Here is a 27,847-nt window from a genome sequence, read left to right on the forward strand (position 1 = left end):
ACTACTGGGAAGCTGATATTTTTTTTTTTTTCATAAAGGAAGGACATACAAGAATACGTATACTCTCAGAAGAACTAAGACTGAAAGCTGTTTTAACCAGTTTTTCTCACATATCTCTTCTGTAAAAGGTAAATGATGCATGAAAATGTATGCAAGATACGAAAGATACACAAAAAAAGGCAAAAATTTACTGTGTATATATTCCTATACACGTATAATAGGTGTAATTTTTGTTAGTCACCTATCATGTAACTCACTTAAATTTTTAGTTAGCCTTGTATTACCACAACGGGGTTTCTAGGCTGAGTTGAATCGTGACTTCTTTTTTTTGTTTTGTTTTCTAAGTTTTTGTTTTCTAAGTTTCTAAGTTTTCTAAGTTTCATTACATTTTCATTTCACTCCTGATTATTGGAGAACATTAATATCTTGTGTGATGTGATCAACATTTATACTAAATTCAGAATGATGACAAAATGCCATTTGACCTTGACACAAAGTGCACTAGAGCCTACAAGAAGATTAACTTCTCATTAGACCAGGCCTCTCTTGACAAACTTTATGATATATTATGAACATGAAATTCTATTGCCTCTGAGTTACTTCCCCATAAGAATAATATGTTATGAGAAGTAATTTAGTGGCATGTTCACTGTATGACAAAACGGTAGGAACAGGAAAGGGAAAGGGAAATTACTAGAATAATTTCTCCCTCTTCACCTTTTTTTTAGTAGACCAGGAAAAAGAAAAAAAAATCCAGAGGATGGGATAGTGGGAAGGGGAGAAGTAATCAGGTGTGCAGCTGGGCTGCTGCTAGCCTCATAAAGGATGCAGGAATAAGGATGGGGAAAGCTTAACATTCCTCAGCCGTCTTGGACTGTTGGTAAGACCTGAGGTATGGCCTCCACTTGAAAGGCATTGCTGGCATAACCATATCATTTAGAAGTGGGAAAAAAAATCCTACCCACATCACTACACCCTACTGTAAATGTAGGTCAAGGAGCAAAATAGCCCATTCAGAGACTGGGCTTACAGCTTACCAGTTAAATGGCTTTTGCCAATAAAAGCTGTCTTTCTGCTGTGGCTACGTGGGAAGTAGATACTACCTTTTACAGATCTTTTCATATCTAGGTAAACTCTGTAAGAAACTGGAAGCATCATTAGCTGCTTCTCATGGTAAACAGGGAATATTGGCCTACCTCTGAAATTAAAAAACCCAGCTCTTACTACCATTATCATGACAGTTCTCAAGAGTCAGCAGTTAAAGTCCTTTTCTATGAGACTTTTGCCTAAACTGCAAACAGATACATCCCATACTCTTTTATTGCCCCATCCTCGCAAGACTATTGATGTTTTGGTTTCCTCTCCTTAATTTGGTCTTAAGATTCCCTCCCTCCCCATACATCCCTCAGAAATCAGCCTAGTGCTTTCAAAGAAACCCCCAGAGGCCAAATTTTCAGGGGGTGTGACCCATCTAACTTTCTTTGGCTGCCTTTGAGGTTGTTCCAACTCCAGCGCCTCAAAGCCCAGCAGAAGTCAGGAAATGAGAGCATATGGTAAATAGTTTAACTCACACTAGTTTGGCTTTCAATTCTAACATGAGTTTTTAGTGTTTTGCATCTAGTAAGATGTCTATTAACTCAAAAGGCTCCAGTTAAAGAGAACAAATGCAGTGACAGTGGACAGATACCAGTGTATTGCACCTTGTTGCTAAAGAGAGCTGTGTGTGCCATACAACTTAAATATCGCACCTCTATTCAGTTCTGTGACGGATGAAACCTGAGCTCTGAAAAAAATGATCTGTTAAGGTTTAAAGCACATGAGGTTTAAACTAAAACAAATATGATAACCAGTATTAGGTTTCTAAGCACATCCAGAGCACTCAGCTTGTCAGCAGTCATATATTTACAGACTTGCAGCATATGCCAAATAAGAGACAATGAATCCAATAACAGACAATAAAGCCTATTGTAAAGCCACTTGTAATAGCAGCTGTTGCCTCTATTGAGAAAAAATCTTTAAACAGGTTACCTTTTAATACTTCTTTTTTCTCTTGCTCCCTCTTTTACGGAGCCTGGGTGGATGCTATAAAAGAAATAGATAATAATTAGAGTGGGCTAATTAATTAGATCGGGCTAATTCTCCAAAGGAATACAGCATAAACATCTTCCTCCTTAGTTTACCTGATGTTGACCACATATACAGTGTAATTCCAGTTCTGGAAAGTACGGTTCAGCTGAAAAACAGGAAGACATTGATCATATGAACAGTGAGATGTTAATGGGGCTCTTTGTTGCTTAAGGCACAGTTAGAATTTCACCCTTCTGCCCCTTGAGAAATCCCCTTCAGTTTTGCAAAGCAAAGACAACACTCTCAAATTTCAGTGAGGTGAATGTTGTATTACATGTACAACTGGTAGTGAGAAATGTGGCCTTTTTTATAGACAGAAGGAAATCTCTATATGGTCATGACACAGTGAATAGGTGAGTGCACAGGATACTGACCTTTTCCTTTTCTCCCCTCTTAAATTCTCAGGAACACTTTGATAAAAATAGACTTCAGGTAAATTTTCACCTGCCAGTCTTCAAACTTGTGATGATGTTCTTTTCAGACCTTTGTACTACTTATTCTGAGACCACAGTAGCTGCTCGGATTTCCTCTCAAGACACACTTTTGCATACTCTGCTAGGGCAAAGTGACACCTTTCTATATTCTTTGGCTCAGGCAATTTAAGTACTCTGCCTGGCTACTGATGCTAAGAGAACAACCTTGGCAGGTGTGGATGACTGCATTTCTGATTTGTAGATTACTATAGGTGGTTTCTCTAGCTTCTGAAAGCTCCAGGTTTATTAAAAGAAAAATAAAGAATAGTTTCCATATATTCATGATATATTTTCATGTAACTAGCTGTATAAAGACTATTTACAAATTGTGTGAGTGTGACTATGTGAACTGTCATAAGAACAGAGAATATCTCTATTCAGACAGGAAGAACTCTCAGAGACAAGAACTTCAAGAATCCTCCACCTGGAGGGCCCAAAAAGGAGCTTATGCCTACTAAAATGGGTTGAAAACCCAGACACTACTAGAATCCTTAGCAACTGACCCATGGCAGAAGCCTTCTGAAGTAGAGAACATGAGGATAAACTGGAAAAGTTTATTGCCTCACAAAGATCAGCACTGCCTGGCTTTTTTAATAATTTCTTTCACCATATAACTTCAAAACCACATTAGCATTTGGACAGAAGAATTTTGTCCTGTACAGTGGTGTTGGAACTCAGACATCTATTACTTTCAGTGAACAATTCTGATTTCTCCATACTTTTCAAAATCTCACCGATTATCTGCATTCCTTAAGAAGTGGAGACATTCCAAAATTTTATCGATAGAACTGAAGAGCCCCAGTTCGACAGAGCTGAATTCACTACTGCACAAATCAGTAATAGAAAAATATTTAGGGAACACATATTAACAGTTTATTTGGCAGCCTGGTTTTTTCCTTTTCCAACTGATAACACTGATGCACTGGCTTCATATATATAATCACATAAGAAAGAAAACTTACCCATTCTGCAATGACGTCATGTACTTTTGACACTGAGTTGGAGTTGGAACTAAAGACAGTTATAGATATCCTGTAGAATAGCCCACCTGTCCATTAAAAACAGTATTATAATGTTAGAAACTGAGAAAATGTACCTTTCTAATAATGAGACTTTAGTTTCATGATTAATATAAAGATTAGGCTGAACCTCATATACAAGGACACCTCAGGCTCTTGTTGGCATTATAAAGTTTAAAGTGAACGAGGCCTGCAGGGACCATTCTCACTAGTCCTGTTGATTTTGACAAGAGTTCCCTCCCCTTTCATATTTTCAGAGACATTTGAAATGTGACATGGAAATTCACAGACAACGTATATAAAAATATTATTTTGCATATACCTCTAATGTGGTGTGTAAAAGCAATATTGTAAAAGTGCCACGAATTAAAAAACTATTATAATTAATGAAATTTGTAAAAGCAGATAAATACTGCTCTAAGTCATATTGTTATAATTCAGAATTGAATCACTGAAGGTTACATTTAAAACTTTGTGAGAGCAGATGAAACTCATCAATTAAAACTAACAAATTAACTGAGGACATTGGACTAGGTGTGAGAAGTGATATACAGTTCTTGTTTCCAAAGCACAGTCTTGGTCTCAGGCCTGGTGATGGCCAGAGAGTAGATGAACTCACATTAGCTTTACAAAACCGGCAGCTGAACAAACCATCTTGCAGTCACAAAATGTGTAACACTTGGCTTGGTGCAATTTTATATTCAGAAAGCTGTTTTGAAATGTCACTGGGCAAATATAAATTCTCTTTAAGCTCATGAGTGGGTAGGCAGCATTACAAGATTTTACATCTAATAAATAACATCAAATCATTTCATGGTTATGCTGTGTGCCAAAAGTCTGTACTTCTCACAAGTCACTTTTTTTTCATTAAGCTACTAAAAAGTCTGTAAGCTCTAGCTGAATAAAATTTCCCAGGATGTGGGGGAGGTTTAGGAACTTCTGGATGAATTCACTTGCATGTATGTGCATGTGTGGCATGGCTTGGTTCAGGGCTGTTACCAAACAAAGTTGTGGGTCTTGATCACAGACACGTGTATTCATATAATCCTCTGCAAATCTTACAGAGACACTACACAGGACAGAACAGGGCATGACAATAATTATACAGAAATCCCTTTCTGCCTCCGACTGTAAAGGAACTGCTCTATCTTTCTGAATCTAAATAAAAGACCTTTAATTCTAACTGGAGCAAACATCATAATTTTACAACTTCGTAGATAACTATTCTACAAGAGCTTGAAACAGAAGTATCTGGAAAGAAAATCTGAAGCCAGCATTTTCCAATTTAATTGTACATTCATTGGTTACTATCCTATTCATGAGATAGCTTGAGTATTGTTCTTTCTTTTCAATATGGAATTAATCATATGAACACTGAGATTAGTATGAAAATTCTTCTATGATAAAATACTAAGGAAGATGGTTTACTAGTTACCTTCTTTGGTAAGCTATGATTAAATTTTATATATGAGTAGAATGAACTTGTTTTTTGATTTAATGTCTTTTTTTCCTCCCTTAACTCAGGAGATACATAAATTTGGTGTACACTTCAATCTGAAAATGTATTTTACTTTTATATTATTGCTGTGATAGTTTCAAATTAAAAAAAAAAAAAAGATGAAAAATTAAGTCTTTGGAAGTAGAAAATTGGACTTTGCACAGGTTGAAAACACTCAAGACCTGGATCTCATTTATATGTATATATCTCTGTATATACACATATTCAGTTTTAAATCTATAATGCACATGTGCTATACAGCTACACACATATAGAAAGCGTTCATTATATATAATCTGACACATTCATATATAATTATACATATATATTTTATAACCTTATTCAGATAATCATGCATATGGACAAAACCACCTCAATATAGGAATATGAAAAGTATATTTAAAATCAAACATAGTAAGTACAAAATAGTCAATAGCTTGGAGATCTCCACCAGATAGTGACTCAAAGCATGGTTTTAATGAAGTGAAAAAAAGAACGAGAACAAAGAACTAATCTATATTTTAAAACACTCTCAGGAGATTGCAGTGGTTGATAGTAAAAACTAAAAATTATTTCTCACTCTCCACATTAAACTGTGGAAATCCCACCTCAAAATGCTGACTGAAAAAGACAATATGGGTACAAAATTGATGAAAAGTAGCCAAAGACAATTTGAAAAAAAAAAAAAGACAACATCAATTCTCCCCACCCCCATCACCAACTACAAAAATATAAAAATCAATGAAATATCACTATTTTTCTTTAAATTCTGTCAGGCAAATTAGCTAAATTTGACTAAATAAAATTGCTTTTTAAAAAAATCTTTGATTTTTGAAAGCAAATTCCTAAAAAACATGTTAGGGAAAAACATTCATACAGTCCTAACCAATAAAATGTCATAAAATTATATAAAATATGTGGCAACCAATACATTATCCTCACAGTGTCAAGAAAGCTGTTTTAGAGAAGTACATAAATATTAGAAATCATGTTAATGACATATACTATCACTAAGATGTTACAAATTCCCTTCTATTGCAATTAAATTATTATTCCAAAACATCTTCAGATGTTAAATTGACATATATCTAAATGATGAAAGACAGCTACTTCTATGTTCATTCTACAAACTGAATATCTAATAGATAACATGATGCTGGGCTTTTTCTACATCTAACTAATCTAATGGCTTGATATACTGTAGGTGACCTCAGGTCGACACAAGCAGCCAGGGTCACTGAAGGAGACACATAACCAAGACAAACGGAGTGCAGCACAGCTAGTAAGTTGATTCAGTGGTGGGTAAGGGGTGCTGTTTTGGCTTGTCCCAGATGATAAATTGGCCAAGGAATGAACATGTGCTGAAACTGATAACTGATGGTATGTTTCAGCAGAAACTGGTGTTTGGGACTGCATGAGAGAGCAACTGATGGCTACTGCAGCAGCTCTTGTCAGAGTGCCTGTCAAAATGGTCTCTCTGTGCTGAATAGCAACTCTATGAAAATGGTAGAGGTATCACATCAGTCATTACTGCAGTACTGGATGACTCCAAAGTAGAAGAGCGATTTGCAAAACATGCATAATCAGCATTTTCAAAATCCAAGACATGGACAGTACCAATATTCAGATAAGACATTCCTTCTCTGCCCTTGCTGAAGGATCCATACACCTCCCTTTTTGAATCCCATTCAGAAATCCTCAATACGTTTGTTGGTCTCAAAACAGCAAAATCCCTTATGTCTTCATTATTGTCAATAAATTCTTGTTCTTCTGCCCATAGAGAGAATGTCCACTTGATTTTCAATGGAGTTTTGTCCTAAAAAAGTTTGATAACTTCTCAGTATCTCTGTTGTTGGAAAGCTTAAGTCTTCTATATCCCACTGAGGAATCAGGCTTGGAGAAAAGAAGATAGTTCTGCAAATTTTGTGGGAATGGAGGTGTGGAGTAGCTGTTAGGAGGTACACTGACTCTGAATTTTGAGTCTGCATGAAGAAGGTGCCTTAATTCCAAAGACAATGTCATTAGAACAAAGTCAGAACTCATTGAACTGATTTTTTTTTAAAAAAAAGATCTGCATCTATTTGAACTTCACTTCTTGCTTTATCAATTGTATTTGTTACAGCATCATTCTCTGAAAGACTTTGAGACTATGATGTTCCGTGTGTTCCTGTACTGCTTATCAAACTCTTAACCATGCAAGTAACCAGAGTCCCCGGTGTACTGATCAAGAAAGGAGTTTGGAAATCCCTTGAACCAGAAGGCTGGGTTCCTGAATATGCTGGAAGGACAGAAACAGGCTGACGCCTGTTGTTTAGGAAGGTCATGCTGGTATGATCACTTACTATGTCAATTCGAATTTGTATTTGCAAACTATCAAATAGCAATTTTTCTGTGGAGTTTTCAAGTACCTCATCAAAAGGACCTACCTGTACCCATACAGAGGATTGACTGAAAGGTGCTTCCAGGGAAAGAAAAGGAAAGTCAAAATAAAGTTCACTGCTGGAAGTCATGGTAGGGTTTGAAAAGTTCATCGCTGAGTGCAATTGTGATATTGTCCTGCCATTACTTTCTGAAATTCTTTTTGAAATACCTGGAATAAATTATCTGAAAATTTGTTTTTCCAAAGCTGATACATGACTAGAGAAATCAATTTCTTCAGCTTTGTGCCCTAATAATCTAATAGCAGATGTTTGCTGAAAGCTACTGTCAGACTTAGCACATGAACTAATGGACAGCAATCTCTCTGTCGGAGAAGAAAGTAGTATATTGAGAACCACTGATTTTCTGATGGCTCCCCAGAAAACACTTGAAGTGCTTCTTCCAAATGATGGGAAACAGTCCAGAAACTTGCTCTTAAAGAGGGGGGAAATATCTACATATTTTGTTGGAAAATCCAAGTAACCTAAGTTCCAGTAGTTGCCAACCGGATTCACGTTCTCTGGTTCTAATATGGAAAATGGTGACTCTTCATTTTCATTACTATCATGAAATGCATCTAAATTGTTCTCCAGTACACCATTTCTGATGGTCTTGCTGGGCTTTTGAAAGTATGGATGTTGTAAATAATGAAGCCAGTAATTACCATTAGATTTAAATATGTTGTCATTTTCCAAATATGTGTCAGTCAACTTGCTGATAAACAGGCAGGGTCATCACAACACACTTAACTGCTGAGCTTGTGCAGCCTGGCCCTACCAGACACGCTGACAATGTTAGTAGCCCTCTACTGGGTCCTAGGACTGAACTTGTCAGTTGGATGTTGGGCATAAATTTTGTGTATGTTGGGTTTCCACATGGAGTGTCTACAGAGATTAAATTTGTAATGCCTCCTGAGTGATGTTCCTTAATATACATAGATATTCTAAACTGATATGCACTGTTTGCTGCTAACATAGAAAAAGTTTTCCTATCAGCATTGCCTTCTATCATTTCCATGGAAAGATTTCCAGGTGCCAAGTCTAGCCAATCTAGCCTACTTTTTTGGAATGGTGATTTCTCCTCCATAGATTGTATAGGAAAGCTAGAAGAAGAATGATGTCTGTCTTCTTTAATGTCAGAGGTGATGTGATGATGAAATACAGTCTCATTCCAACAGTTCACAGGCTCCAAGACACGCATGAAATTGGTTGTGTTGCTGTTGGAGGACAAAATCTACACAGTTTCTTTTTTGTGTTTGTAAGCAGTGCTGCTGCTGCTAACAGGAGAGCAGAACACTGGTTCAGAGTCAGAGTGACCTAGTCCATCTGTCAAAGTGCATGCTAGCTCTGCATTAGGACTTCAACTGTGAAGAAGAGGAACTGCTGCATTCACAGAAGGCTCTGTAACTGCATCTATTGCATAAGAAGTGCCATGAAATGCACTTCTAGAATAATTCAAAATATTTTCATTTGGCAAATGAAAATACCATTCCATCACAGTATTGTCTAGGTTGTTTTTTTCTGTAAAAGCAGCCAAGGTTTCACTGTGGGTCTCAGAAGAAGCTGACGTGGACAGAGTTGGAAGAAACAAGCTGTATGGATTTTTTTCTCTCAGGGTTCTCATCTGCGGAGTTTTTACTGAAACATAGAGGCCTTTGTTTCACTGGCCAAGTAACTGGGGTTGAGATAATTGCTATGGTTTTGACCCCTTCTATCTTAGACTCTTGATGCCACTATGGTGGTGAATGGGAGAATTCAGGTGAATTTCTCTTCATTCTGAAGATAAGTGTAGCAGGAAGTCTGAATTCCTGCAGGTCTGTCTGCAGTAAGCCACACAGTTATTGGATTAAAGAAAGTATATGTAATGTATATATTCTTTGCTATCTGCTCTTGGTCTAAAAATCAGCTTACCAAGAGTGGGAAATGATGCCAGTTAGTTGAGTGAAAGTTTATTGTGCTTCTACCATAGGTGAATTTGGCTTATTTTCTTAGTCTTCCTACTTTTCCTTGGACATTTCAAAGCCACAGAAAGCCATAAAAATTGTCCAATTTTTATTCATATTAACATTAATGAGATTTGATTTCTTTTTCTAAAAAAATCAGAGTAACTGCTCATGGTGAACATAGAGAGAGTGGACCCACAAAAAGTAAACAAACACAACTTGCAAGAAATTTTTAATATTTTCTTCTCACTTTTACAGCTTACTTAATCCAAAGAGTCTGGATTCAGATAAATTCTTTCACATTGTGTACTGCACTGCCTGATTGCCAACATACAATAAATGATCTGCCAAAAGAAAAAATGCTCCAAGAGTTTTAAATCCTACAGTCACAACCGATGCATTGGGGAAAAAAACCTCAAAACCAAACAAGCTAAAAACCAAACAACAAAAAACACTCAGATTCTAATTTATTTCTGTGGAGCACACTGAATAAATAAATCTTAAAAAAAAAAAAATTCTTTAGGCCTCAGATGAAAATTACACAAATCTATCTCTGTGTTGTTAATAATGTTTAACAACCATCTTTAACGTACGAATAAATATTTTAGCAGCACCTCACAAAATGATGCTCAGTCTTTAGGAGACAGTGATATCATAGAATTTGAGAAAACCTCAAAAGAAATCCTGGCTTTAATCCTGTGCTAATAATAGGCTCATTTACTACCTTATTTTTTCCCTTAATCTTTCTAAATGAAAAGTAAACGATATCTGATACTGTCAACATTTTCCCTAGTAAAGTCTGATCCAGCTCTTCTTGAAGTCAGTGGAAAGATTCCTGTTGACTCAGTGGAAGTGGCTTTGCTCCATAGGAATGGTTCCACTTGGCTCCTGCGCCTGACTAGTGAGGAACAGACAATCCAAGCATACTACCACCCTGGCTGTGCAAGCGGGAGCCACACAATCTGCAGCCTTGAAACACTGCAACAGCACAGTTCTTTTCAGACCCTTTTCAACAATCCCTCTCCCTTCCTTTAATCTTTGCATAGGTAGATACAATGGGTAACACAAAATTAACCCCTTTCATAGAAGAGCCAGGTAAACATACAAATAAACACTGAGTTTGGTTCTATTCTCATTTGCACCATTCTGACATAGTCCAGTGAAGTTAATCCTGATTTATTTCAGCATAAATGAGATCAGAACTGAGACATGACCCTTGACATTATGACACTAGGAAAAACACACCTTAAAATACAACAAATTTGCTTTACACACAGTACAAGGAAAAATGTAACACAGGATTTCTTACCATTGTTTGGCTTATCGTTTCTATTAGTATCGGGCATGTTAGTGGTGACAGTGGGTGGTGTAGGAGTAGTAGCATTTACAGTAGCTGGTAATAAAGATGAGAAAGAGGTGAACTTGAATGAAATATGAATGTTAATAAGGTAAGACAAAATGGGAACAATGCATGACCATGTAAAATGAAACCATCTACACACAATGCCATAAATGTTAAATAAACACATTATTTTTTCCGCGCAAAGTGATGAATAGATATGAACTGAGGCCCCAATCCTGCAATCTTCACTTCCACTGACTTCACTGGGAGTTTTGCCAGTGTAAAGTTTGCAAGATCGGTCCTGTACTGCTTTCATAAACTCAAAATCCTCTTATGAGGGCTTTAGATCGAAACAGCTGGGTAAAGACTAGAAATAAGTTTGAAGATGCATGCACTTACTGCCTGTTAAAAGAATCATTGTCCCTACTCAAAGACTGAATATGACAAACAAATGAGAAACAGAAACATTCATATAAGGATCTAATTAATTCTGTCGAACTCCAAACTAAAAAGAGAACTGAAATCAGAGTTGAAATAGGTGAAGAAGAATATATATTTTGAAAGTGTGATGTAGGAGCTCAGCTGTACTGTTCCCTCTGACACCAACAGGAGTCACCCCAAACAATTCTGGAAACCAGTTGGACACTTTTCAAAATTAGAGGGGGGGGGCCAAAACTGCGAATTTCCCCCACAGTAGACTGGGAGGATATTTGTGCTAAAGGAATTCAAAGGTCATGGCAATCAATTTTCAAATAATGATCTGGGAAATAATTTAATTTTGTCCAGTAACTCCCAGGGAATGCAGATCCACTCACTGAGAGATTGACTTTTTTCCTGAAAACTCTTGGTTAAAATCTGATGGTTGGTATGGTAAAATCCCAAATGTTACATGGTTTTGGATCATTTTCACCAAGAAACAACCTGGAAAGGTTAAACAATTGTATTTTGGACAAGAAATTGCATTTTTAAATGTTTTGTTATGTTGATTTACCTAAACTTCTGAGTCTGAAAGTCATAAATTCAAGTCATAACTTAGAGAGTAGGTTCATGTTCAGATTTCAGTGAGACAAGACAATGAGGGAAAGAGAAGTTTCACACAGAAGCAAACAGGTTATAACTGGGAAAGTAAGCATATAAAGTGACACCCTGTAATATGAAAAAAGCTCTTCTCTCATGAAACCTCAGAGCTATATTGTCTGAGAAACAAATCATAAGGCTTCTAATAGATTGTATCTTCCAGTTAATGCTGGTATTTCCTAATGAATGAAAATATTTACTAAGCATAACAGAGAAAACAGCTTTCATCAGATTGTAGCTGATTTGGCATCCACAAACTTTTTTCCTGGTGTTATTGCACAGCACACAACAAACAAACAAAAAAAGAATCCAAACTTGCCTCTCAGTTTAGAGAAAGCCTACAGTGTTGACAGAAATAAACATCTTTTTAAGATTTTTGTGATTATTACAATAATGATGATGGTGCTGAATGGGGTAAATCTGATCTGGCATCTTATTCCAAACTGATGAACCGAACACAAGGGACACTTTACCAAACACTTCTTATAGAAGGAAAGAGTAGTACCTTGGTGAAAATACTCAGTTTTATTGAATATATGATGGCTTAAGAAGTTAAGAGAGGCAAGTTTGAAAGGCAGCACCTTTTATTGGGGCAATATCTTCTACTAGACAAGTTAATAAAGCTGGAAAAAAGGATAAAGCTTTCAGAAAAGCAGGCTTGTTTTGATGAAAGTGTGCCCATTTCTGCAGCCATATTAGCTGACGTAATGATAGTCTCTTCCTTTCATATTGTGCCACTTTGATGTAGGAAAACACTCAGAGCTCTTCCAAGACAATATACAAAGTTATTTATATGGTGGCTTTATTACCCTTTACATATAAAAAGACTAATACTGAATAATTGAGGATGCCTCATTTACCCAAGTATTTGAGTGGTAGTATTAGCACACTGTGCTTTGTGCATATGATGCCTGAAAATTACTGTCTGAAATCTGATTATGAACATTAACGGCATTTCACTTTCCCTGTGGAGACCAGTACACTATGCTTCAAGAACTTGAACCAAATTTACCTCAGGAAAATCTGGGAAAAGTACACTGAAGAATAACACAGATCCCTTACTGGCTTTCCAAGAAGAGTACATTTTCCCTTTTATATTTGACCTAATCTGCTTTACTTTTAATATTGGTTTTGAAAAAGTTCTCAGACTTCCTCTTCCCCTCTTATATTTTATTCTCTCCTGTCTCCTTCTTCCACCATTTGTCCAGAAAAGCTAGACATTTTTGGTGCAATTGCTGCTGTGATTAAAGTTTAACATTAAAGGCCAACATGTTATCAGCATTGTGTTAACGAAGGTGTTGTGGAAATGGATTGATGTTGTTCATCTAAAGCACTTTCTACGGAACTTCAGCATCTAAGGAGAACAGAATGAATTAACTATCCTTGCATGTCCACTGATTCACGTGACATGGAAATCTTCAGGGTTCACCCACTCCTTGCATTCAGCTAAGCTGACCTTTAAAGACACCTAATAAATTCTTATATGTGGTGATTTTTACATTATTAAACCATCACTAAGTGCTGTAGCATGTGGTTCATTAACTAACAGCTACTGGATTTTGCAGTTTAATGTTGATTTTTTAACCTGCTAATCTCAATGTATCTAGCCTCAAAATAGTTTATTGAAAAAAACCCTGAATAAGAGCCAGTTCCTTTATTTCCATCTGCTCATTTTTTATTTAGAGATGTACCTACTTCTGGTGGTTAACCCACTGGTTAATATTTTACTGTCAAAATGTGCAGGAGGAAAAGAGGTGGAGAAAGAAATGAAAGCAGTCAATTAATTCAGTTTTGATATAATGGAGGCTATTTGCAAAATGTATTATCAAGGGGGTGATCACATTTTTTCTACATATTGTACATACAGGACAACCACACACTTCATGAGACTATAGAATTCCTTTCCTTGCTATTTTTAATTGCCACTGACCCTTTTGGAAACAATAATAAAAAAGAAATGGAATAAAAAACCTCAGGATTTCCCAAAGACGAAAGTGTGAAAAGGACCCGGGCTTCTTACCTTGGCAAAGGCTTCCTAGGTTTGCACAGCTGGTTGGTTCAATTGAAGAAGAGGGAATTAGATATGAGCCTTTAAAAGAAGAAAGTAAATAATTTAGAAAGGGTTGGCTACTGGGCATAAAGCTGTCATGTCTGATAATATATGATATCATTCAGTGCAGTCCTCTTCCTAATTTCTCTCAGTGGCAAAACTGACACTGCCTCTAAGACTTCATGTGTTTTCATTTTCTGTTTCCACTGCAGGATCCTTAAAAACCCCGCTGACTTGCAAGTTACAGTCACTTATGTATCCTCCCATGGTTTTCTGAGCTTTCACCAGATAACATCACATTAAAGGAATGCAGTTTGCATGTACTGTGTGAAATGAGTTTAAGCAAAGGTTCAGTATGGCCATAGGATTTATGCAATCTTTGTGAGTAACAACCCCTGCCTTGGACGAGCAACTACACTCTGTTCCTGTAGCACGGGTTACCCACCACACAATTCTGAGTAATCTGCCTGTGACAGACACCAGCCAGATAAAAGGTAATTAAACTTGTTTCTCTGCCCAGGGCATGGGTGTGATTAATATTCTGGTATGCATGATTTATAAACAGATAATGTTATAAGTCTGTATCTCTACAGAATTATTCATAACAACAACCATACACTTTTATGATCTGGAGGCAAAAACAGGGCACGTAAGAATGGCTACAGAAAAAGAACTAGCACAACTGAATTAACTGCAGTTTGTGTATCCCAGAAGTTCAGCTGCAGATACAGCCACCTTTGCACACTGTGTTGAAAATAATGGGACCATGGAGCACTGGCAAAATGTAAACCTATTGAGAGTGTTGCCCTTTTGGCTTTTGCTTTACCACTTCAGAATCATATCAACTAAATGAGGTTGTCTCCTTCCATAAAATTAAACAGCCACCATCCATCAGCTTGTAAAGATAGTTAAGAAAGCATTTCCTGTGATGCAAGAACAAATGAAGCATGGACCCTTGATACAGAAATTGTATGATGCTCCAGATACCACTACATGCATTGCCCACAAATATAAAACAGAATAATATATGTGATCCTCAACAAGTATTAAAGCTCAGCAATTTCTTTTTTAAAAGTTTAAGAGATAGAGGCAAATCCACTCCCTTGGTATACTTCTTACGAACTCCAGAAAGGATGTTCTAAGTGAATGTACTACATCCTGCATGAGCTTTCTTCCCTCCCCCACCTCCAAATAAATTTGCTAATATTAAACAGTCAATATCAAAACCTACTCTAAGTTTAATCCCTGTTGTGTCTCATGGAACAATAACCTGAGAGCTGGTTGGAAAATCTGCAGGCATTCATATTTTTTTCAGTGAGTATTTAAAATAAGACTATGATTTTATCTGGTGAAACTAAAAAACACCCAATCCAACTTCACAAAATATTTAAATCAGAAGACTGTTGTATTGAATTTGCATGGCAATGGTTTGGCAGCAGGGAGGATACAGGGGTGGTTCTGTGAGAAGCTGCAAGAAGCTTCCCCTACATCCAATGGAGACAATGCCACCCTGCTCCAAAAATTAATCCACCACCGGCCAAGGCCAAGTTCGTCAGCAGCAGTGATAGTGCCTCTGGGATAACAGACTTAAGAAGGGGAAAAGTTACAGCACAACAGCCAAGAGAGGAGTGAGAATATGTGGGAGCAAAACTCCACAGACACCAAGGTCAGTGAAAAAGGAGCGGGAGGAGGAGCTCCAGGTACTGGAGTGGAGATTCCCCTGCAGCCCATGGTGCAGCCCATGGTGCAGCCCATGGTGCAGCCCATGGTGCAGCCCATGGTGCAGCCCATGGTGCAGCCCATGGTGCAGCCCATGGTGACGTAGGCTGTCTGCCTGCAGCCCATGCAGGTCCATGGTGGAACAGACATCCACCTGTAGACCATGGAGGACCCCACGCTGGAGGAGGTGGATTCCTGAAGGAGGCTGTGACCCCACAGGAAGCCCATGCTAGAGCAGTCTCCTGGCAGCAACTGTGGACCCACGGAGATAGAAGCCCACTCTGAAGCAGATTTGCCAACAGGACTTGTAACCCCATGGACTTGTATTACAGGCACTTTGTGTTGTATATCTCACTCCAAATGTCTAAGATTCAGACATCCGTATCTGCTTGTCATGATTGACTTTCTTCACAGTCAGTGGAGAGGAACAAGCACTCCTACAGCAAAAAACTTCTCACTTCACTGAGACATCTTCTACAGAATGAGATGCACTGACCTGTGGAATAGCCTTTTTGATTCAACTGTTCATAAACAGTACTGAGGGTAATTAGCTCTGCCTGAAAAATTGTCCAGCTGCCTAAGGCAGAAACATCCCACACTAAGTTAAATCTGACAGAGAAACTAAGAATTCCTTTCGCCTTTGGGAATGAAGGACTCGTATAAAATGCATATAAAACAAATGCAATTGCAGGCATGGACAGACATGCTGCCACATTATCCTTAAACTGAGTAGATCATATCCTGCTATGGGTCTAGCCAATGCAGATTTGAAAATCAGAACCAGAAGTTGTTTAAATGCTCCTCATTTTGCCTGCACTAACTCTGAACTGGTGTTCAGTAGCAATACAGTGCTACCATTACCTAGGCTACTTGTTTTAAAATTAGTCTGGATACCCAGGTCGTGTATGTATACCTTGAAATGCAATCTGTCCAAAGGTATGGCAATAAAAACAGAATTCTGTCAAGTCCTACACAAACACCCCACCATGATTGCACAGCTGTGAAAACAGTCTAGGGAATAAACTAGTAAAAGGTAAAACCAGGAAAAGATTATCTGAAACAATTTGCCAGTCTTTTTATGCTCCATAAACCTACTTGTAAAAGCTTTGTCTGAAAAACCCCGAAAATAATACCCCTTGATAAACATAAGCACTATTCAGGCACAGATATGTTGAGATCATGGCTAAATGCTTGGTTTGCTTTTTTTTAAAGTTACATGCTGCTTCCTGGTGAAGCATTATTGGAGTTGTGTGAAAACCTCTTTTCTGCATAAATCCTTTCATTGCTGTCAAATGAAGCCTGATCAGAGTCAGCTCCCAAACATTAGTGGTTTATTCATGGTTGATAGTCTGACTCATCAACTCTCCTGTTGAAGGGTGGTTTTACAAAGAAGCTTTTACTCAAGGAGAAGAAGGGAAGAAAATTCTAACAATTTAATCTCTGGGATTAGTAACCATCTTTGAAATGGTATTGCATCCAGTATTTTCTTTTAGGAAATACTCTGGCTCAGGAAAGCCTTTATCACAGAGGGTGATTTAACATCTAAGAAAGAAGAAGACTGACTAATGAGTTAGTTTTCTGATAGGCTGATTTAGAGGAAATAACAATGCTTATAGGTGGATACATTTCAAGAGACTTATACAGACTTCTGGGCTTAAAGTAGAAACACTAATATACTTTTTCTAAAACAGTGATCTGCTGGACACTGACATCCCAAGGAATAAAGCTGTGCAATGAAACTAAGTCTACTGTTTCTATGACCACAGCTGTGATATTACACTTGTGACACAGGGCTGTACAGTCTTTAACAGAAAGAAGAACAAGACCCCTACTTCAGTCAAAATTAAATGAGACTGCAGCTTCTACAGAGGTCTTGGTAGGTTGTTTGGTAAAAGTGTTATGGTAGTCATCATGGTATAACAGTGTAAGAGGAGTAAGATTTTCTGGAAAGTTATTCTTTATGTGATCAGTTCATACTCATGAAATAGAAACAATTTGTTGTCCAGAACGCCTTTATCAGTCATAGTCAGATCAGTCTCTTCTTTGTTCTGGTAGAAGGCTGAAAGTATCTCGTTGCTTGTGGTTTTATAGAAGTGTTGCTTAACTTTTTTTAGCAGAGGCACGCTGAGATCTGTCTCAGTGGGTCTAACTGTGATTGTGTGTCACGCTTTCATTTGAGAAAAATAAAGCAAGCAAGATAGCTTTTTTAGCCACCTTAATCCCTCATGAACTACCAAATACAGAAACTAGCATGTCTTAATGGTGCCAGCTTCTGTTCTAAACCAAGGACTCTCTTAGTGCTGACAGATGCTCTGTCAGGAGATGTTTATACTGACACTTCTTAAACTGTGTTTAAACCAGTAAGTAATAAGATGTCAGAGAAGCAAGAAGGTAAAATTGGAGAGGGCATGAGATGCAAAGTGACCTCACGTGGTTTAGAAAGAAGCAATATCTGTAACTGTTTACTTTGGGTTTTTGGCTTTTGTTTTTATCAACATGTATTCATTATTATTGGAGAGCTCAAACTCTATGGCATAGAGTTTGATAGCAGCTGATTTTTACAAGCATAATATATATGTGTATAGGCTGTTCCTGATCATCGTTCAGATTTTCCACTATGCATTTTATAATTATCTAAATATCATAAAGCTATTAAGCAAAACATGTTTTAAAAAATTATTATTGTTATTATTATTATTATTTTATTCATTACTTATAGGTTATTATTATTTTTCTTCCAAAGTAACAAAGAGTTTTCAGCCTTGATTTTTTTTTCATCCCAGTAGAAAACTGTCAACCAGCTTTAAAAACAAAGACATATACAAAAGTTACACCTGGACACTTACAAGAATCAAGTGTCTGAGCCATGAAATGAGAACAGGTTGGACAATGTACTGAATTTATCTCTAGAGTAATCTACAGGAAAAAAGACCTTCAGTAATTACCAATTAAAAGAAGGACTGATAATATATCATCAGGGAGACAAAATCTGATGATTTTGATCTAAAACTCTTCCTTCCTGTCTGCCTCCTCTAATTTAATATTTTCTTCTACTTTCCTGTCTCATATGAATTGTTGTTTTGTCACTGATTTTGTTGGCTCTGTACACGCAGCACAAGCCTACCAAGCGCTCCCCTGGCTAATCAAAGGGTGAAAGGGCAGGTACAAAAATATTTAGTAATTAGTTAACATACTTTTTTTTTCTCCAGAGACCACTGTAATCTTACTTGGGGCTAGCAGGTAGTTGCAGTTATCTCCCTTTTGTATAAGCCAATAAGGAGTATTTAGGAAAAACTCTCATCTGCATATCATTTAAAGCAGAAACTCAATATACTTAGGGGACTTGTTCTTTTCCTTTAAGGAATCAACTCTATACTCTTTCAAAGCCTCTGTGTATGGTAAGAGTTGAGCTAAAGTCTAAGAAAGGAGAGACCTAGCTATTTTACTTTCACAGGAATGCTCTCATTTTTTTCCATCTTGGTATATGATATGTTCAGCACAATGCAGAAGTGTGGGGGGAAAATAAGCAAAAAAGTTTTGGCAAGGCATACTCACCACAACTCAAATTGTTTTCTGCTTTCAGTGCTGAAGTTGGAATACTCCAGAATTCATTTTCCCAGTCTACAATGTTTCCTTTCACATCGCAGCTAAGGTTGGCCAGTGTTTGTGCATTCATGGTGAAATTCCAGAGGCGGAAGTTGTAAATGTCTCCATTTAGAGAGCTCATTTCATTGCTGTTAGAGCCCAGCACCAGCCTCCCGTTTCCAGGGATAACTTTGTCAAAGATACCTGGACAGTAGACTCTATGATAGGTGCTTTTGGCATATATACCTATAGTCCCTGAGAAGCTGTCCCATACAACACAGAGCTGTTGAAAGGTTCCTGTGAAAAACTCTGCATTTCGGGGCAGTGCCTTCTCAAGGATGCACTGTGTGCCTGAGATGGTCAGAAAATGGCCTTTTGTAGTCTTCCCGAAGCTGAAGAATTCTGTCGACAATGCATCAGTGTAAGAGAAAACCTTCCAGTCGTCGTTGTCATCGCTGTTGCCTTTGGTTGCTTCAAAGCACAGCGTAAACTGGCTCAGATCTGGCACTGAGACAGTCTCTGCCACAGAAACAGCATCGATGTCGGGAACCTGGGGAATGATGACTTTCTGATTTCTCAGAGACACAGCGACTAGAAACAAGAGCAGATGAGTAAATTAACAAAAAAAAATTTCATCGTAAATAAATACAGGCAGACTGGCAGTGGGGTTTAAAGTAAGATTCATTAAATCAAACATTCATCGGGTGGTTTTTATCACTGTAATACATCAATAGCACACACCAAGGGGAATTAGACTTAGCAGTGCACTCTGCTAAAAATATGCAGAGATCCTTTCAATGGCACAGAAAACACTGTTAACAGCTAAAACCCCCTATGTTGCATTAAGAACAATATTAGGACATATTACTTACTAACTTCCAATTCTGTTTCAGCTCACTTTATAAAAATTACTACTCATTCATTGACTAAGGATGCATTAGGCTAAACCAGTTATCTGAAAAAAACAGTATGACTTGCTTTAAGATACATTATTTTAATTACTTGTCTGCATGACTGTATTACACCAGTGAAGTTCAGGCCTTGTTTCTTTTAATTATCTCAGTATAAGAAAGTTGCCATTACATTCCTTGGCAAACTGAAGCCTTTTGCTCCTGAATTCACCTAATGGCTTTCTGCAAAGCATTAGGCATCTTCTAATTTTGTCCCCAGCAGCTTTCTTGTTGAATACTGCAATCGTGTGTTCATGAATATTCATATCCAAGCTGTTCACTGTTTGCTATCAGCTGGGTCAGCAGTTTTGGATTTTGCACAAGTATCTAGAAATGTCTGTTCCTCCTGTAAATTATGTACTGTTGTAAAGGTATTTAGACATGGGCAGAATTGCTGTCTCTAATTGTTATTAAGTATTCTCACTTGCATGGACAAAATGGCAGTCACCAAATGTGAGAAAAGGTATCTCATGACATATGCTTTTTCTCCATGAGTACATCAATGACAATTCTGTTCACCCTATTTTGGAGATCATTAGTTTTCAAAATCAAATGTCAATATGCACAGTTTTATATTTATGGCAGCAAAATTCTTCTAGCAAATTTCTTCACAGAATTAAGTTTCAGGCTATCAGACATGCAAAGACAGTCAAGATTGCAGGAGCTCCTGGTTTTACTTCTGGCTCCACAGTTTTTTGTCAGACCATATCTCCTCCTACACATCTTCACAGCATGTATGCTGGAAGTGAAACTCTGTTGCTGCACCTGAAGGATAACTGCCACAGTAGTGAATTTCTAGTCTCCTCTGGGATTTTTCAGTGATGTCACAACTCTTACACTCATTACCACAACTTCTGTCTTCTCAGAATGTAATATAAACCTTTTTAACATGAAAGGGTGAGACAGGTGGGAAGGGTGACAGTCATATCATAGTTGGGAAAAGATGCAGATATATGGGGTATAAGGATTCTGTGTTGCCTATGGTACTGCAAGTTCCTTTTGCCAACCAAGACACAGCTGCTTGCAAAGACCGAGCTCTAAACTACCATATTTGGACATACATAAGGACATAATTTGACCAATATATTACATACTAAAAGAACATAAAGCATTGCTCACTATCCGCCAACCCAGCAACTGCAGAATGAGAGAGAAGAGAGAAAAATACTGGGCTTTTATAGTTACTGGATTTACTTCATAGATTTATTTTTCTTCCCAAGGGAAAAAGTATGTTGTAACAATTTTATAGATAGAAAATGTGTTCAACTCTCCATTGAAAACAGGGGCACTTTTTTAGTGGGGTAATTATACTGTAAGCTCCTTTACATAACATGGAAAGTGATCCAGAAGAAGTATAAGGATTCAAGACTTGGAAAATAAGAAAGCTTATTCATATGAGCACTATCCAGCCTGTGTTAGAGTGGTCAGGAAAGTTGTGGACCGCCTGGTCACATTTAAACAGTATAGAAAGAGAAATAAACAGGGAGGGTATTGCTCCCATACTGAAGAAATGTCCTCAACTCTGCTGTATGAAAGGGCAAAAATGAAAAGTATTTTGTCCACATGAAGAAAACAGAATCCTGTGCAAATTTCTTTCCTGATTGCAGTTGTACACTCGGTCATCATGCTGATGAATTTCAGATGTTAGTACTGGAGAAACTGCTTATTATTATTACTATACACATATTCTTGAAATATTCATCCAAGTGTTTATACTACTTTCAGAATTATGTTAAATTGTTTCTCTTAGGGAGATAACTGTATTAGAATGGGCATGTGTTTTTCTGACATATTGCTATTTTCTCATGAAGAATGTACAAAAAACTTTACTTGCATCTCACTATCCCACATCTCATACACTCCTTTATGCAGAAGCAAGCCAGGAGTCCCTAGACTGTACTTTACCATCCCTTGCAAGAAAAACTGATTTCCTGTCAGCTGATGGGCTTTTCAGCATGGTTCAGTGCTTGATTGGTACCTTCATCTGCCCTGTCACTGATGCTGGAAGAAATGTGTCAAATTCAATGAGGTCTGTAAAACTCTACATATCAAATGCCTGTTTGAGAATGTTTTGTTACTACCTCAGTGAATTGTGCTTTTAATCCAGGCTACTGCAGTACTACTCAACTGTATACTAATTTGACATTGTCTCAAGCATTTCTATGCTAGCAGCCATCTCTTAGCTCTCTGCCCTCCCCTTTTGGCAACTGAGTGACTTTTACTGACTAGTGGAGCTATTATTTATGCAGTTACCTGTTTTTAGAAAATTATTTACCATGCCAGTTCTTCAGCTGGTGTAAATAGACATAATTCCCCTAAGACTGGCAAAGCTGCATTTGTTTACTGGAGCTGAGGATATGGCTCATCCATCTGCTGTTGGTGTGTTGCAGTAGGTCACAACCATGAAAATCAAGATTTGTGTGGGCAGCCAACTTGCTATGGATAACGGAACACACTTTGCAAAACTCAATTTGAAACTTATTTGTTCTTACATAAAACTGAGCAGTCACAGAAAAGCTGTTCTATTCCCAATGTACTTCCATCCCAAAACTCACTGACATCTGCCATGAGGATGAGTTGAAATTTCACTGTATGTTGGTGTCGATGTCCTATTGTCCACATGCTTTTATAACTTGAAAAGAAAGTGGTACATCATAATACCTTTACCAAGCCCATTTTCTGTATCCATTTCCAGGTTAAATGTCACTATGATCTTTGACTGTAACTATCTTCTGAAACTAACATAATTGCACAACTGTGGGTAATAAGTAGAATATAGTTTTAATTTGCCCTAGAAGCATGTGGCCAGCTCTCCCAGCACCCATGGTCAAAATCAAGATTTCAGGTGAAAGTTACACATTTGGAGTAATGAAACCAAATTCACTGGCCTCAGTCTAGGTGCTTAACACAAAGCCTTAACACAGACCTTCTGAACTAATATATATGAAACATTTAAATACAAGTTACTGGTGAAGGTCTCCAACACTTTTACTCACACTGGGGAATTGCCTTCTTTTTCAAAATAAAAGGATTTCCAAGGCCATTTAATGGTGCTATCCATGAACAGAAGGCACTATCCAACATGGCATGGAGATAATATTTTTGCTTTCATAAAAATATGTTACCTGTAGGTATGTATGCACAAAGAGCTCCCTGACTGTGTCTGTGGACCTTTCCTCTCTCCATCATTAAACATAGCTGAGGGCAACATTGAATCTTTCAATTCCAATTGTAAGTCATCCTACCCTTACAGTGATAATTAAACATTCAAATATTAAAGAGGAATAAAGAAATAAATCACTTTGCATTATCTGACTACAAATTGTTTTATGATCCACTTGATTTTACAACTTCTTACAACACAGCAAGAGTTGCTATATTCAAATAGAGAAACCTTTCAGAAAATTTCCACTTTCAGAAGAAAACAGGTGCTCCTAGAATTACTACTACATTCATTTTGTCAGCATGAAAGGACCTCAGTAGAAAGAGGTATTTTCAGCTCCTTTGTGATGTTACCTTTTTAAGAACTGCAAACGAATTTTGCTGTCATAATCAGGCCTACTTGTGTTTTATCATTCCTGGGGGTTGCTATCTTAATCATTTTAAAATATATGACGTGTAATGAATATTTTAATAATAATCATAAGGAAGATGTGCTTGTAACTGAAGAGAGGACTGCCAAGCCTCCCTGCTCTGTGTTTTTAAGGCAGCCAGCCAACTAGCAGAACATAAGTGTGCTACGATAATGTAAACGCTCAGTGCAATACTAGTGTTCAGTTTAAGGTGTGTAACTTCTACAAAAATAAAGTCTACTGGTAGAATGCAACCCTTAAGTGAAATGAACAGTGAGCCACATATGGAGCCTGTCAGTGACTGTCCTAAAGCCCTCCATTTTCTCCCTTCTCTTTACCATCACACAACTTCTAATTAACACTTTAAATAAAAAAAACAAACACCATTCAGAAGCTATTTGTACTCTTATCTTCTAGGAGAAAAAGCAAGAGTGTCTTGCTTTTTGCAGTTTTAGGCTTTTTAAAACTTTTAAGAGCACTGTTATGTATCTAAGGAAGGGAAAGAAATGTCAAGGAACTGGAAAAAAGGTAGCTATTTTGCAACATCAGTTCCTTCCTGGAGGTTTGTTCCAGAGACTGGACGAACTCTGAGAAGTTCTACTTTCTGCACAAACTCCTCCTTACCACTGGTCATTTCACTTGGCCAGAGGTCCAGGCTGGTCTTCTTTCTGTCTCAGCTAAGTTTCCTGATTGCTGCAGGTATGCTGGCCTGAAGGACAGGCATCCTGCTTTCAAATCTGCCAGCAACAACTGATAGAGGCAGGAACTGTTAGGCCTAAAATCTCTGTATGGGAAAAGTTTTTCTAACACATTTCCTGTCATGTGCCAGAATAAAATAATTTTCATTCAAAGAAAAATAAATTAGTTAAAAAAACATACAAGAGAATCCTGTAGCCTGTATTCTGCAGTCCCCCCATCCTTTCCCTTCTCATGGAGGACTTGATTCCTTTGGGAAGTGTCATTCTAATCCTTATAGGACATTTCCTTCTAACATCTATAAAGGGATGAAATGCTTTGGTTTTACTTACTTCGTACATAACTGGCATTAAAACCTTTCTTTTGGATACTGAAGTCGCTTTTAAATGACACAATCATTTCATTTCCGGTAGAGTTATAGGATAATCCTTTGGCAGTGATGCCACAAAGATTCATTGGGCTTTCTCCATTGTCTAATGTCAGTGAATCATAAATGCAGCCTGGAGCTTCTTCAATGTCAAAATCAATAAATGTTAGCTGTATGATAAATCCATGAGGTGCTCGGATGATCCATCTGCATGCTTGGCTGTTGGGATAGTCGCTGGGAAAGCATGGGGAAGTGAAAACTCCAGAGGGGTCAGTCAGCACGATCCTACAGTCGTAGCATCCATGAGCTGACAATAAAAACAGAGAAGGCTGGAGGTCAGGCATAAAGTAACTTAAAAGACAAGTAATCATCAACACAATAATAAATATATTTCTATACAGAAAAACATAAACAGAGATCGGAGAAAGAAAGGCAGGAAAAGGCCTTGTTTCTAGTGGGCAAAATGCTGGAGGAACAGTACAGGAAAAGAGTATTTTATATAAGAAATCTTACAGCAAATAAATATAAATTATACTGCTAAATATTAATTTGTGCACAATATATATTTGCCATGTATATTGCTCTGATAAAGGCAAAGTGAATGCAACCTTTTTGAATTCAGAAAGGCAAATTCTGAAACTGCAACTTCAAGAAAGATGACTGATATAATTTACATTTTTTGGCTGCTGGTCTGATGCTGACTGGTAGCTATCTCAGCAGCTCTATGCCATGCTACTGTTTCCAGAGAAGTGTCCCTGGAAAGAGACACAGGAGACGGGTTAAGGAGCAGCAGAAGTAGCAGTTCCCGAAGATTAGTCATCTGCATTTCCAGCTAATGCATTCCACATCACCTAGAAAGGTAGCAGTGAGCTACTGGCTTTTGAACCAACAGCAAATCACTGTGTTCTTCCCATGCTGACTCAGCTCCATTGACATGCTTGTGGTAGTCAGGCTTTAAGAAATTCTTTTCCTGTTCCTCATACTCCTTTGCTCACCTGCTGTGCTCATCCACGAGAACTGCAAGCCCAGTTAGTCCCCAGGGTTGCATTCCTTGTTTGGTTTACATTTGCTCATTTATCACATATTTAGTTAGCATAATGTATGATATAATTACCACAAACTTCCTGCTGCTAAAATCTGTAACAGTTTGCCAAAGCATCACTGAATAAACTAGGTGTGAACTGAATATCACCAATAGATAACCTAAGAAAGTATTTGTGACATTTATGTTGAATTACTTTGCTAATATTCCATCAAGCCACAGTCCTGTATCAAGTACTACAAGTATGAAAAAAATAGGACAGTGTGAATACGCATTATTAGTTGTCCAAACTAAAAAAAAAAAAACTAAAAAAGTTTGTCAAGTGCGAACTACATATGGAGCAACTATAAAATAGCAATAAATGCAACTAACTTGTCCAAAGAGCCCCTGATGTTTCTTACCACTGCCTGGGGCCTAATATTTTTCAGTCACAATTAAATGCTGTTTGGCCTAAGCAAATAGATCCTGACTCTGTGAAGTGACACGCCGAAAAAAGCAGTTTACATCTGCAGATAGAATTGGGTAGTGCATTTTACAGTTTTTATAATTTTTGTTTGCAAAACACAAATCATATGGCCACAAAGAAGTAAAGAAACTGTTCATTATTTGGGCTCTCAAAGCCAAATGCAGTCTGGTTACATTAGAAAAGTTCAGTGGGATCTTTCTTTGTTCAAATGAGAAAAAAGGATTGTCTGAAATATTTGCAGGTAGCTTTGAGAAGAAGTAGCGCTCCTGGCATTGGAAAACTTGATCTGTGTAGTATAAACAGAAGCCTATTCCCTCTGAATTTCTCTGCAAATCTTTACAGTTAGAGGACTATGCTCACCTGCACTGCAACCCTGGTGTTCCATTTATTAACCAGAGAGGGAATATTTACTTATTAGTATGGTGACTCTATATCCTGCAGTTGTACAAACAGATGATGGCTTCATTTAGTGGATTTTGCACAGATAGGTATAACTTTCAGAGAACCACCCTAGATTTAAAGGAGGAGGAACAGGAAAAGCACGCTCTATGGCACAACCCACTGCAGGCAGTCTCCTAGTCCAGGGCTAGTAAGCCTTTACAGGGCAGAGCAGCTGTAAGACAGCTCCAGCTGGATCCGCCTCCCACTGGAAGGCTCACTGATTCACGCTCCTGCCTTCCTTATTGCTAGGATGAGAGCTCAGAGGGGCTGAGCATTTGGCAGCATGCCTCACTCACTCTCCTACTCATTCCTGCCAGAGAAACAAAAGCCACAGTCATGGGCAGTTGAGAGCTTTCCCTGAGCGCTCAGATGGACCAGTGGTTCAGAGACTAAGCTGTTAAGTGATGTAAATGCATTTAGGAACATGGGTGTTAATGTACACTCATTCATTCTTGGACACCTAATGTAATTTTAAGGCATTATAAAACATTGCTGAACCAGATAAAATATGCTACTTGTCAGTAAAAGTGTTGTTCTCTTATGGGTAGAATATTACATTCAACCTGAGACTGGAAAAGTCAAATTTGTCCATCAGAAAGAATACTGATGTTCCTTGTCTCTGTTGATTCAATTGATCATCAACAGCCAAAACAAGACTCATCTTTTCTATTCATCTCTCCCTTGAGTTTTTATCATTTCAAGGCTGTGTAAAAAAAATAAAAGACAGTACACATAAGAAAAAAATACTTTTATCCCTTCTGTCACTGCAAATATTAAAACAAAAATCTTATTTCTTTTATTTTTTTTTAATAATTTAATTTTTGCAGTAATGTATTCTCATTTTATTACATCCATATAGTTTTGTTGGTTTTACAGAACTAAGGAAAAAAACCCCAGAGCCTAAATTTAGGTAGGAAAATAAGTGCTCAAAACTTTGCATACACATAGAAACAGATTTGGTAAGCAAAATAGTTTACTTTTTTTGAAGTGGGTTGGCTCCATTTTGGCATAGTAGCTATTCTGTCCATGACTGCAATTTGAAGGAGAAATATCCTGTTTTCAT

General features: G+C 37.6%; 1 protein-coding gene across 5 annotated transcripts in view; it reads right to left on the bottom strand.

Moving 5' to 3' along the window:
• The window catches only part of ADGRG6 (adhesion G protein-coupled receptor G6), a 109,642-nt gene that overhangs the window by 43,818 nt on the left and 37,977 nt on the right, over positions 1-27,847 (bottom strand). For 4 of the 5 annotated variants that reach the window (XM_027901106.1, XM_027901105.1, XM_027901108.1 and 1 more), the window contains exons 3-9: positions 24,801-25,142; positions 19,221-19,841; positions 13,917-13,985; positions 10,787-10,870; positions 3,563-3,648; positions 2,181-2,233; positions 2,029-2,082 (exon numbers count right to left, since the gene is read on the bottom strand). In XM_027901106.1, the coding sequence (XP_027756907.1) occupies positions 2,029-2,082; positions 2,181-2,233; positions 3,563-3,648; positions 10,787-10,870; positions 13,917-13,985; positions 19,221-19,841; positions 24,801-25,142 (1,309 nt within the window). The remainder of the gene's footprint in view (positions 1-2,028; positions 2,083-2,180; positions 2,234-3,562; positions 3,649-10,786; positions 10,871-13,916; positions 13,986-19,220; positions 19,842-24,800; positions 25,143-27,847) is intronic. The other variant, XM_027901107.1, reaches the window with a different exon arrangement.

The sequence above is a fragment of the Empidonax traillii genome, unplaced genomic scaffold (assembly GCF_003031625.1).
Source record: "Empidonax traillii isolate 1590-97213 ecotype Southwest subspecies unplaced genomic scaffold, ASM303162v1 scaffold762:size303542, whole genome shotgun sequence".
In the NCBI taxonomy this organism is placed as follows: Eukaryota; Metazoa; Chordata; class Aves; order Passeriformes; family Tyrannidae; genus Empidonax; species Empidonax traillii.